Source organism: Opisthocomus hoazin, chromosome 26, assembly GCF_030867145.1.
Source record: "Opisthocomus hoazin isolate bOpiHoa1 chromosome 26, bOpiHoa1.hap1, whole genome shotgun sequence".
Classification (NCBI taxonomy): domain Eukaryota; kingdom Metazoa; phylum Chordata; class Aves; order Opisthocomiformes; family Opisthocomidae; genus Opisthocomus; species Opisthocomus hoazin.
This window is the reverse complement of record NC_134439.1, coordinates 7034576-7047718: the sequence shown is the minus strand read 5'-3', so window position 1 is coordinate 7047718 and position 13143 is coordinate 7034576. Positions and strand designations below refer to the sequence as shown.

The following is a 13143-nucleotide window of genomic DNA, read 5'->3' as shown; positions in this document are numbered from 1 at the left end:
AGTGACTCAAGATGATTAATTGAGATGTACTCTGGAATACCAGATGATGGGATGATGAGTCCCACACATTGTATGCTTTAGTTTTCATTGTTCAGGTCTGGCTCTGATGCTGAGGTGTTGGAAGAAACTGTACACAGTGCCATTAGATAGTCTCGGAACTGCAGAGTTGCTTGTCTTACCCATTATCCTACTTCTGCTTCTTATCTTTCCATTCACGGCTCTGCAGTTTCAATGCTTCAGTTGTCTTAGGCAGGGATTTAGTCACCTAATAAGGTTTTCTAACATCATACTTGGCATTATAGGTTATTTCCACAACCTTCAGCTGATGCTCCAGAAGGCTTTGCTAGCTGCCAAGTTTGTCTGCATGGCTGGAGCATCCCAGTTGGTAAAAAGTACCTATGTTGAGGCAATCGAATTTCCCAAAGTTCATCTCAAACTAAAGCCCACCCCTAATCTTGCAATATTTGATATCTAACTACAGGCAACCCATCTGTGGCCAGGCTTCAGTTTTGTTGCAGTGTCCAGGCCTCCCCTTAGCCTTGGTGCTCTACTCTAGCTTGGCTAGTCCTTGTCATGGCCGTAGACTAATCTAGCTCTGGAACTCTACAGAGATTTTGGTGAAAGTTTCAAAGCCTGCTTGTTGTCTCCAGAGTTAGTCTGAGACTTTCCTTTGGCCTGTGATTACTAGTAAACCCTGTAATTGTTAAACCTCATTTTTGTCTGTAATTGTCTGCAAGCTGGAGTCCTTGAACAAGGCATGGCGAGCATGGGGGAGCAGTGCAGAGGACCCTCCCTAAGATAAGATGCAGCAATGTGCTGCAGTGAGCATCAAGCCCTTTCAGATCAGTAAGTCTCAGTGGGATCTGTTCCACTGTAGGATATATTTAACCTGTAGAAAGACCCTGGAAGGCTTGCTCCCAGCTGTGTTTTTCCTCCTGCCAGCAACCTTGCCTGGAAGGGAAAGAGAAGGGGAAATCACTTTTTCCGGGCTGCTTCATTCCCTTTTCCTATCCATTTGAACGGAAACTCTTTCACTCCTAAAGATACCAAAAATTTAGAAGTGGGACTACTTAAAGAAAATGAGCCTACTCCAGATACCCTTCTGCCCCCAGCCGAGGGAGAGAGGCACATCTGGAAGCTTATTCTCACCAGAATAGATTTGGGTGCATGGCACAAGTTCGAACATGGGCTTGATCACAGAAGTAGCATGACAATACAGAGCTTGTTCTGTATGCCAGTCCACAGGATGTGGATGCTCAAGACCTGGAGTGTGTGCCCCTTATGGAGTTCAGCTGGCTAAGTCAAGCAGTGTAGCTGGCTGAGTCCAAGGTCAGTTCTTTTGCTGAGAAGAGCTGTTGTGAAGAAAGCAAGAAGCAAGGGTCTGTACCCTCTGTTACCCGACTTGCTGGGTGATTACTGACTATGCCTGATCCTGACCACCGTCTCTGGACCCAGTCCTGACTCTCACTTACCCCTCAGCATCCTGGCTCATTGTTGGTGAGGTCACTACTCCCACCCACCTTACTGTTGCACTTGGCCCCCAGCTCACCTCCCATCATGGAGCAGCTGGCCTTTTCTGCTCCCTGCCAGGACCCTCCACATTCCAATCTGCTGGACCCATGCAGGCTTAAGAAACCAGCGGAAATATAGTATCCCAAATGCTTCCATGGATTTGTACCCATGGCCACAATCTCTCCACAGCCCAGTTCCCTTCCTTTCTGAGCAGTGCTGTCTACCAGGGGTGAACTCACAAATGAAAGCACAGGGTGAACACTGGAGAACTTCAGACCATGCATGTATGTGAGAGGCAAGGGGGTGGCTACAATTATCCCCCCAGCAGCAGCACACAGCTGCCCTCCAGACCTGTGCTAAACTCCTTATATAACTGCCACCACTCAGGTTGGTCACCTGGCTGCTTCCTATTCTGGATGCAACAAACTGCTGTCCTTCCTCAACAGAAAATCTTTGAGCATCTGAGCAGACTACCTTTATGCCACACTAAGACCAGGTATTACTTCTTCGCAAACCAAAAGAGGCCCTGACTTGAAGGGGCTGACATCCTCCAGAAATGTTCAGAAAAGAAATTCTGGAGGTCCAGCACCCCAAAACAGTCCACAGCCACCAAGTTGTTGCCATTAGGAATCAGTGAGAACATTCAAGGATGCAGCCCAGCTGCACAGAAGTTTTAGGAAGATGAAGGTAAGTTAAGGAGTCAGCAGTTCAGCGTTCCTTAATGATTCTGTGATTCTGTGATTGGACTTGATGATCTTAGAGGTCTTTTCCAACCTTAATGATTCTATGGTTCTATGATTTGAGGCACTTTTTGACCAAGCATGCGGCTTACACATCACCTGTGGTGAGGAAATGAAGATCCAAGAGGCAGGAAAGTGTTCCCTAGCTACTCCAACACAGAATGTAACACCTATACCTGGGACTCATTTGCCTACTCATGAGCATCAGGACCATTGCAGACAGAATCACAGAATCACAGAATGTTAGGGGTTGGAAGGGACCTCTGTGGATCATCTAGTCCAACCCCCCTGCCGAAGCAGGGTCATCTACAGCAGGCTGCACAGGACCTTGTCCAGGTGGATCTTGAATATCTCTAGAGAAGGAGAATCCACAGCCTCCCTGGGCAACCTGTTCCAGTGCCCTGTCACCCTCAGAGGGAAGAAGTTCTTCCTCATATTCAGACGGAACTTCCTATGCTTCAGTTTGTGCCCATTGCCCCTTGTCCTGTTGCTGGGCACCACTGAAAAGAGTTTGGCCCCATCCTCTTGACACCCACAATAAAAATATTTATAGGCATTTGTAAGATCCCCTCTCAGCTTTCTCTTCTTCAGGCTAAACAAGCCCAGCTCCCTCAGCCTTTCCTCATAGGAGCAGTGCTCCAGTCCCCTCATCATCCTTGTACCCCTCCCCTGAACTCTCTCCCGGAACTGGGCACAGTACTCCAGATAGGGCCTCACTAGGGCAGAGTAGAGGGGGAGGAGAACCTCCCTCAACCTGCTGGCCACACTCTTCTTAATGGAGCCCTGGCTCATAGTTAACTTGTCATCCACCAGGAAACTCAGGTCCCCCTCCACAGAGCTGCACTCCAGCAGGTCAGCCCCAAGCCTGTGCTCGTGCATGGTGTTGTTCCTCCTCAGGTGCAGGACCCTGCACTTGCCCTGGTTGAACTTCATCAGGTTCCTCTCCATCAAGCTCTCTAGCCTGTCCAGGTCTCACTGAATAGCAACACAGCCTGCTAGTGTATCCACCACTCCTCCGAGTTTTGTGTCATCAGCAAACTTGCTGAGGGTACACTCTGTCCCTTCATACAGGTCATTGACAAGTAAGTTGAACAAGGCTGAGTACTGACCGCTGGGGAAGCCCACTAGTTGCAGGCCTCCAACAAGACTCTGCACCACTGATGACAACCCTCTGAGCTCTGTCATTCAGCCAGTTGTCAATGCACCTCACTGACCACTCATCTAGTCCACACTTCCTGAGCTTCCCTAGGAGGTTATGGGAAACAGTGTCAAAGGCCTTGCTGAAGTCAAGATAGACAACATTCAATGCTCTCCCCTCATCTACCCACCCGGCCATGCCATCACAGAAAGCTATCAGATTGGTCAAGCGTGATTTCCCCTTGGCGAATCCATGTTGACTACTCCTGTTGACCTTATTTTACTCCACTTGCTTAATGATGACATCCAGACTGAGCTGCCCCATCATCTTTCTAGGGATGGAGGTGAGGGTGACCAGCCTGTAGTCCAAGGCAATTTGGCCCCTTGAGTGTCTAGAGAACAGCAGCGAGGTGGGTTGTCTCAGCCAGGAGATGGCTGCCAGAGAGGCACGAGCATGGGGCTGGATCATGCGAGGAAGGTGGAGATGGAGGAACCCACCACCCAATTAACAGCCTGGCACTAACCAGTGTCTGGACCCAGGCAGTGCTGCAGGCCGGGCAGGGGGACAGGCTCCTGGAGGGACAAGTGCCACCTCCTCGGGCATGCAGTAGGCACTGCCCCACTCTCGGGGGGCCCTTGACAGAGGCTGCCCACGACACCAGAGGTGAGGACTGAGGGGGAGGGCCGGGCGGTGGGGGACATTTGACAGACTCCTTGGACAGGAGCAGTCCTGCAGAGGGCTTTGCAGCCCCTTCCTTGGCTGTGCCTGCAGCCCCCTCGGCGGCCAGGGACACGGTTCCCTGCCCGGAACGCCCTCCCTGGGGCTCGGCTGCTGGCGGGGCAGGGGGTGCAGACGGTCTTGCCGTGCGGCATCCCGCAGCGCAGTTTGCAGATGCTCCCGCCCACTTGCCACTCACTTCTGAGGTGGGGAGGGGGGTCCAGGGAACCCGCTCAGATCCCCTCTCCCCTCCCCATCCCACAGCCGCCCAGGCCACCTGGCGACCAGCACCCCCGCGGCCCCCACAGGCCCCGGGCAACCGGGTGCCCGACGCTCCAGAGGAGGTTCGCATCGATGGGTCTCCACCCGCACAGCCCTGCCTCCCCATCTTCCCGCCCATTCCTCTGTCCACCTGCCCCTCCGCTTCACTCGCCATCGCAGCCATCCCTCTCCTGAAGTAGCCCTACGTCTTCCTGCCTGCCCAAACATCTCTTGTTCTGTCTCTCCATCCCTCCCGCATTCTGTTCCCACATCTCATCCGTCTGCCACTTACTCTCTCTCCCCATCCCTCTTCTATCTCTCCCTCTGTCCATCTGATTGTCAGCCTGTCCCTGCTGGCTCTGGCCTTGCTTCTGGTGAGTGTCTGCTTGTTTGTGCTTCACTTGTTCTTCTGTCCTTTGGGGACCTTATAAATGCTTTTAAATATCTGAAGGGTGGGTGTCAGGAGGATGGGGCCAAGCTCTTTACAGTGGTGCCCAGCGACAGGACAAGGGGTAATGGGCACAAACTGAGGCACAGGAAGTTCCGTCTGAATACGAGGAAGAACTTCCCTCTGAGGGTGACAGGGCACTGGAACAGGTTGCCCAGGGAGGCTGTGGATTCTCCTTCTCTAGAGATATTCAAGACCCGCCTGGACAAGTTCCTGTGCAGCCTGCTGTAGATGACCCTGCTTCGGCAGGGGGGTTGGACTAGATGATCCACAAAGGTCCCTTCCAACCCCTAACATTCTGTTATTCTGTTCTCTGTTCATCGTCCCTGTTCACTGGAGCGAGCTTGCCCCTATTCCATCCATCCACCTGTCCATCCCCCACCCCTAGGCCCCCGGGGACTTACACCCTATTTGCTCTGTCTGCCCACACAGTCAGAATGATGGGGGAGAGGAGATTTTTCTGGTGCTCCCCATCCTGTCACCCCAGAGCGGGAAATGGAGACACAAATGTGTCTGAACCTGAGAGATTTACATGGGTGGGTTTGGGGCGGAGGGCGGTCCCTTTCACCTGGCACTTGGCCAGAAGACAGCCAGCTATCACTTGAACTACACCCTTCTCCCAGTGCCTTTCTGGGATTTGTTCTGCAGTTATGGAATACCTGACCCTGGCCTCATTTCTGTCTCCATCATGTTCCCCCTTATTTTCTGGACTTTCAACCTTCCCTCACAACCTACTCCATGAACTTGTCCTCACATAATATTATGGGTTTGTGTAGCTAGGTTTCGGTAGTGGGGGGGGTATAGGGGTGGCTTCTGTGAGAAGTTGCTTGTAGCTTACACCATGTCTGATAGAGCCAATGCCAGCCAGCTCTAAGACGGACCCACTTCTGGCCAAGGCCAAGCCAGTCAGCGATGGTGGTAGTGTCTCTGTGATAACATATTTAAGGGGAAAAAAAACTCCAGGGAAGTGTCAGTGGAGAGAGAGGAGTGAGGCGATGTGAGAGAAACAACTCTGCAGACCCCAAGGTCAGTGAAGAAGGAAGGCGAGGAAGTGCTCCAGATGCTGAAGCAGAGACTTATCCCCTGCAGCCTGTGATGAAGACCACGGTGAGGCAGGCTGTACCCCTGCAGCCCATAGAGGTCCACAGTGGAGCAGATATCCACCTGCAGCCCATGGAAGGGACCCCACGCCGGAGCAAGTGGATGCCTGAAGGAGGCCATGACCCCATGGAGAGCCGGCACTGGAGAAGGCTCCTGCCAGGACCTGTGGACCCGTGGAGAGAGAAGCCTACACCGGAGCAGGTTTGCCGGCAGGGCTTGTGACCCCGTGGAGGACCCACGCTGGAGCCACCTGTTCCTGAAGGACTGCACCCCATGGAAGGGACCCATGCTGGGGCTGTTTTTGAAGAACTGCTCCACATGGGAAGGACCCAGGCTGGAGCAGTTCACCAAGAGCTGCAGCATGTGGGAAAGATTCCTGTTGGAGAAGTATGTTGAGAGCTGTGTCCCATGAGAAGGACCTCACGCTGGAGCCGGGGAAGAGTGTAAGGAGTCTTCCCCCTGAGGAGGAAGGAGCGGCAGAGACAACAAGTGATGAACTGACTGCAGCCCCCATTCCCTGTCCCTCTACCGTGTTTGGTGGGAGAAGGTAGAGAAATCGGGGGTGAAGCTGAGCCCGGGAAGAAGCGAGAGGTAGGAGGAAGGTGTTTTAAGATGGAGATTTATTTCTCATTATCCTACTCTGATTTGATGGGTGATAAATTAAACTTCCTTTTCTCCCCAAGTTCAATCTGTTTTGTCCATGACAGTAACAGGGGGGTGATTTCTCCTTGTCCTTATGGCAACCCTCGAGCCTTTCATCATCTTTCTTCTCCCCTGTCCATTTGAGGAGGGGGAGTGATAGAGCAGTTTTGGTGGGCACCTGGCATTTATCCAGGCCAAACCAAAACACATGTGCTATCTCTTGTGCAGCTACATTCACACAATACTGTTTGTGATGGGTGCCTGCTCATCTGTTCTAAAATGTATCCCTCCACTTGTCCATCCATCCATTTCAAAAAAAAATTCTGATGCCTCTCTGTTTGTCCACATATGCATCCATTTGTCCCAAAATGGACCTCATTTGCCAATCTATCCACCCAGCTATGGATGGATGATACCCATGTATTGCTCATCCCAATACAGCCCCATCCATCCACCCATCCACCCATCCATCCACTCTTGCTTTCACACCTTCTTCCCTCCATCTCCCTTTGCTGTCCCTCAGTCCTCTTCAAAATTCTCCCGTGGAGGAGGCGGGGTGCACTTGTCCTTGGTGCAGAGATACTCCTGGTGACATCCCAGTGCTCATTAACAGAGTTTTCTGCATCCCTGGGTCTGCTCCACCTGTAAAGTGTGGATTTGGGTTTCCAGCTGTGTGTGAAGGACTGGAGAAATGACAAAGAATCTTCATCAGATACGAGCTGCCTGGTGGTTTCTGTGGATCTCCTCTTACAGGAGACCCTTCTTGTCTGCAGGTCTCCAGAAATGTTATGTCAGAGCTTTGGACTTCTAGGCAAATCCTACACTCGTGACAGTGAGCTGGGGATCATACAGCTGAGAGACATTTGGGGGATGGAGGATGTTCCCAGAGGGGGGCAAAGGAAGGAGGAGGATAGGCAGCTGAAGGGGGAAATATTTGGACTGGATCTTCCCACAGTGATGCAAGGATGGGAATAGTCAAGAGTTCAACATGAAACATGTGGGGAATGGAGATGTGGGGAAAAAGGGAAGCTGGGGAGTGGGGGGCAGACAGTGTTCTATGACAGGCTTACACTAGATCCTCAGTAACATTGGTCACCTAGTCCTGGTTTCCAGAGTTGGAATAGACACATACTTGAAGCAGCTCCAGGCAACCCCCTGGACATGTGTCGTTCATGTGTGCTGGTGGACAGCTTGCATCTACCCCAACAACAATAGCATCCTTTTTGCTGGGGAAGTGCCTCCACATACCCCTGTATGAAACGCCCCTGTGTAGTGCTGTGGTGGAGGTTGCTATCCATGATTATGTGGCCAATGTGGCTTTCGAACTCATCTACCAGAACAAGAGCCAGATCTCCAAAGAAGTCATCTTTGTCTTCCCCCTGGACTGTCCACACGGCAATCTACTCCTTCCGGGCCTGCAGTGAGGATGCCAAGGTCCAGGCCATGCTGCAGAATGGCATACCAGCATCCACGGACAAATGGGTGAACCACCACAGGGGCACAGCATGAGCAGCCCATGGTCTTCCTGATGATCAGCTTTCTGTCCCTCCCCCCCCCACCGAGACCCAGCAGCTGCACAAGGCTGCAGAGGGCTGGGAGAATCTGGGATACCTTCAGGATCACTCTCAGTATCCAGGTGAGGTGTTTGCCTGCTTTCTGGGCACCTTGTGAGGGGGTCCACGTCTCCCACACATATTTCCCATAAACAGACTCATGGACCTCTCCAGATGCCTTATTGACAACACCCAGATCTCTCCATATGTCCTATATATGGATGCCAAATCCGGCCTCCCCCACCCCTACAAGGAGAGCCTTTGCCCTTCCCAATGCCATGTTTCTCCTTGAAGTCTGGAATTGTCTCACTAGCACGCTGCCCTACAGCCTGCTGCTGACCGCTAGGCTGCAGTCACCCTGTGGAGTTGTCAATGTCCAGGCCAACTTCACCCTCACCCCTTTGATCTACACCGCCAAGGACTGCAGCACTGCACAGGTGTGCCCTCCTGAGTGCCAGGATCCCAGGATAAGCTGGGGAGGGGTCTCACCATTGGGAAAAAGAGGTTGCACTGGGATCAGTTCCTGTGCTCCTGGCTAAACGCTGGGTCTGGTCCCCTCATCCTGTTTATGCCCAGGCACCCCTTCTCCAGGTCTCACTGCCCGGAAGCCCCCCAAGTCAGCATGATTTGCAGCTGCTGGTGTATTTTGGAGACCCCACTGCACTCAGTGCTGAGGTAGAGAAGGGAGACTCTGGGACCCCTCGAGGTGAGTGCAGCTGGGGAGAGAACATGGGGTCACCTCCGGGTTGCAGGAGGTATTGGGGCACTGGGAGACACTGAGGATTCTGGGAGGTGAGACATCATTGGACACTAAGATGGGAATGTGAGGCATTCAAGTGGGATAGTTGGGGCCCTGAGGCTCCAGGGTAGGGTACTGGGGACACTGTGGCGAGGTATCAGATACAGTAGGATGTGTGCATGGAGTTTTATGTTAGGGCTCACTGGGTAGCTCTGTTGGAGGCACTGGGTTTGATGACGTGGGGCACTGGGCTGTGCAATCAGTGGACAGTACAGTAGGATATTGAGGTACCAGTGTGGGGTGTCACAGGCTCTGTGATGGTGGAAGCTGAAAGCACAATGAGAATCAGAACCAGGAGGAGGAGAGGGGTCCCTATCTGGCCTTCATCCCACCCCATACCTCCTCCAGGCTCCCTGCTTGGTGACCCCACGGTGCTGGTGACACTGGTACCCAGTATCCCTGAGACAGTACCTAGGTGGCACCAGTCTGGAGAGTTCATCTTCCTCCCAGACACCACTTTCCTTGAGCATGCACAGGTACCCCTGCACAGAAAGGGCCAGGATGGGGTGGAGGAGCAGGCTGCAGGGGAGTGGGTCAGGGCAGGCATCTACAGATAGACAGAGGCATGAAGAGGGATTGGTGGGGCCTGAAATCATGCTGAAATATCTCAGGTTCCCAGGAGAGTTCAGGGCAGTGGGTCAGGTCATCCAGGGGAGTGCAGCATCTTTAGGAGGATCAGACTATGGTCAAAGACATCTGTACCCCCCAACAGTGTCTCCCAGGACCTGCCTGCTGTATCTTTCCACAGGAGTCCCTGCTCTTCCTTCTCAAAAGCCTGCCCATGGGCTGCTACTTCAACACCTACTGCAATGGAGAAACATCTGTGGGCATCTACCCGTGAGCAATCATGGGGCAGGCTGGGTGCTGTAGGTCTGGAATGTGTTCTGCTGGGGCAGGGTTAGATGCTGGAGGGCAGGTGTGCATGTTCTGAAATTTGCTGGTAGGTATGGCGCAAGGCAGGGTGCTGGAGGGCTTGGCTGACTACTGTAGGGCAGGGCTGGATTCTGGGCGTGGGATCTTTGTGGCATTACGGGATAGCACCTCATGGCATTCTGCTGAGCAGAGCCTTGTAGTAACTATGAAGCCAGGTCTCTTCAAGAACTACTATGGGGCAGGGTCTTGCAGAGGACCCTATGGCATAGCTGTGGGAAGTGCTACAGGGCAGAATCTCAGGGAGCACTAGCGCTGTCATTGAGCAATGTGCTCTCCAAACACACTGTGCTCCCTGCAGGCAAAGTATTGAACACACTCAGGACAACCTGACTGAGGCCATGTGGTGCATCCCCTCCACCAGCTCCAGTCTGGGTGACACCAATCTGCTGGGAACTCTCTGCTGAATCTACAACACTCCTCACCCCAAGGGCACGTGCGCCAGGTCTGGGTACAGGGCCATAGAGGGGTGGAGGGACAAGCGTCCCAGGGCGAGAGAGAGGACCACAGGAGTGCGGGTGGAAGGAGACACCCATACTACATGGTGGTCACAAGGGAACAAAAAGGATACTAAGGAGCGTGGGGAAACTGAGAAGCGGATCTACATTTTTGGAGGTTTCTGTCCCTCAGTGGCTCTCTCTCCCTGGGGTAGTCTCTCTAGAGGGTGTGTCTCTCCTGGGCCCCTCTCTCCTTTTCAGGGGCCTGCTCTCCCCATTTTGGGATTGCTGCACAGGGCCCCACCACTGATGTCCCCTGTCTCCCAGCTCTTCATCTTCAGGGCCGGGCTACCCCCTGACAAGGCAGCCATTGCAGCTGAGGTCTGCCAGCACTCCAACAGCCACCAGTAATGGGGACTCCCTGCCCCCAGTCCTCTAGACACCATTTGGTTGTCCAGTCATTCCCAGCCCTGATGAGGGCCCCTGTTCACCAGTGCCCATCCCGATCCTTGGGCCCCTCCAGTGTCCCCAAGACCCGTTCCTCCCCGCACAGCTGTCCCATGTCAAGCGCCCATGTGGGAGTCTTTGCTTACTACTCCCATAGCCAAGGCACCCTTCCCAGAGGGAGCAGGGAGACTGAGGCACAGGGCTTGTACACCCTGGTGTGCCCCCAAGCTCTGCCCCTGCCCCACTAGTCTGACTCCAGCTCTGCCCCGAGCCACAGCTCTACACTGCCAGCTTCCTGTCTAACCCCAGCTCCAACCCCAGTCCCTCACTCCCTACTCTTCCCCCTGCCCCCTTGTTTTGCACCCCAGTTTTGTTCCCCCAGCTTTGACTCCAGCCTGTGTTCTCCAGCTCTGTCCAAGTATCCCAGCACCTGGACCACCCACACACAATAGTCAAGATCCAGGTGCCCCAGGAACCCAGGCACTCAGGCTTCCCCTAACTCTACCCCACTGCCCCAACCCACTCAGAACCCAGGTGCCCGGGCTTCTGCCCCGCTATAACCCACAGACCTGACTGCACTGAGGGGACCCAGCCGGTCCACATTCCACTGTCCCCCAGGGAACACCAACATCAGGGGCCATGGGCCGAGCCCTAGTGCAGCTGCGAACTGTGGTGTCCTGCCCTCTGTTTCCAGGTGTTTAAGTGCCTGAAGCAGGCCCCCAAGCCAGCAGCTGAGGGAGTCTCTCTGAGCTGGACCCTGCCCTGTGGTCTGGAGGTTGACGTACTGGGAGGCACCCCTCAGTCCATCTTTCAGGGTCAACACAGCCTCCTTTATGCCCTGATCCATGGACAGGCACAGGTGAGAGCTGGGACTACAGTCACCCCCACTTACCTCCCAGTAGCTTCCCAGTAACCACCTGCAGTTTTTTAGTAACTTCTCAATATCCCCCCATAACCATCTTCTGTTCCCAGTAACCTCCAGGAGGTTCCCCTGTATTTCCAGGATACGACGGTGGCCAAGGGTGTCAAGACCTTGCAGTACAGCCTCGATGGTCAGAATGTCACTCACACCATTGAATTCCCACTGTGCCCACAGGGAGATGGACGGTGAGAGCTTGTCCTAAGGGAAGATGCATGTATCCCCCTCATGTCTAACACGGACTCCAGCTGAGACAGGACTCTGTATTCTCTCCAGAGAAGGAGACTCCACAACCTCCCTGGGCAGCCTGTTCCAGTGCTCTGTGACCCTCAGAGGGAAGAAATTCTTCCTCACGTTCAGACAGAAATTCCTGTGCTTCAGTTTGTGCCCATTGTCCCTTGTCCTGTCGCTGGGCACTACTGAAAAGAGCTTGGCCCCATCCACCTCACACCCACCCTTCAGATATTTGTAAGTATATATTAGGTCCCCTCACAGCCTTCTCTTCTTCAGGCTGAACAAGCCCAGCTCCCTCAGCCTTTCCTTGTAAGAGAGATGCTGCAGTCCCCTCATCATCTTTGTAGTCCTCTGCTGGACTCTCTCCAGTAGCTCCTCATCTTTCTTGAAGTGGGGAGCCCAGCACTGGACACAGTACTCCAGATGAGACCTCCCCAGAGCAGTGTAGAGGGGAAGGAGAACCTCCCTCGACCTGCTGGCCACACTCCTCCTAATGCACCCCAGAATGCCATTGGCCTTCTTTGCAGCCAGGGCACACTGCTGGCTCATGGGCAACCTGTCGTCCACCAGGACACCCAGGTCCCTCTCCACAGAGCTGCTCTCCAGCAGGTCCACCCCAAGCCTGTACTGATGGATAGGGTTGTTCCTCCCCAGGTGCAGGACCCTGCATTTGCCTTTGTTGAACCTCATCAGGTTCCTCTCTGCCCAACTTCCAGCCCGTCCAAGTCACTCTGAATGGCAGCACAGCCTTCCGGTGTATCTACCACACCTCCCAGTTTGGTGTTATCAGCAAACTTGCTGAGGGTACATTCTAACTCTACATCCAGGTCGTTGATGAAGAAGTTAAACAAGACTGGGCCCAGTACTGACCCCTGGGGGACACCACTAGTTACCAGCCTCCAACTAGACTCAGCGCCACTGATGACAACCCTCTGAGTTCTGCCATTCAGCCAGTTCTCTATCCACTTCACCGACCACTCATCCAGCCCACACTTCCTCAGCTTCCCTAGGAGGATGTTATGGGAGACAGTATCAAAAGCCTTGCTGAAGTCGAGGTACACAACATCCACGGCTCTCCCTTCGTCTACCCAGCCAGTCATGTCATCGTAGAAAGCTATTAGATTGGTCAGGCATGATTTCCCCTTGGTGAATCCATGTTGACTACTCCTGATAACCTTTTCTTCCACTTGCTTGTTGATGAGCTCCAGGATAAGCTGCTCCATCACCTTTCCCGGGATGGAGGTGAGGCTGACCGGCCTGTAGTT

At 53.5% G+C, this 13143-nt stretch overlaps 1 protein-coding gene across 1 annotated transcript; it reads left to right on the top strand.

Annotated features, from left to right (window-relative positions):
• Positions 1-2193: 2193 nt before the first annotated feature.
• Positions 2194-11836, top strand: VWA5A (von Willebrand factor A domain containing 5A). The gene is given in 15 exon segments (XM_075443567.1): positions 2194-2199; positions 7229-7391; positions 7775-7944; positions 7946-8013; positions 8119-8226; positions 8426-8549; positions 8704-8818; positions 9260-9387; positions 9660-9748; positions 10143-10267; positions 10270-10286; positions 10606-10685; positions 10802-10853; positions 11420-11584; positions 11729-11836. Coding segments are annotated over 15 exon segments (1518 nt in total).
• The last annotated feature ends 1307 nt before the right edge of the window (positions 11837-13143 follow it).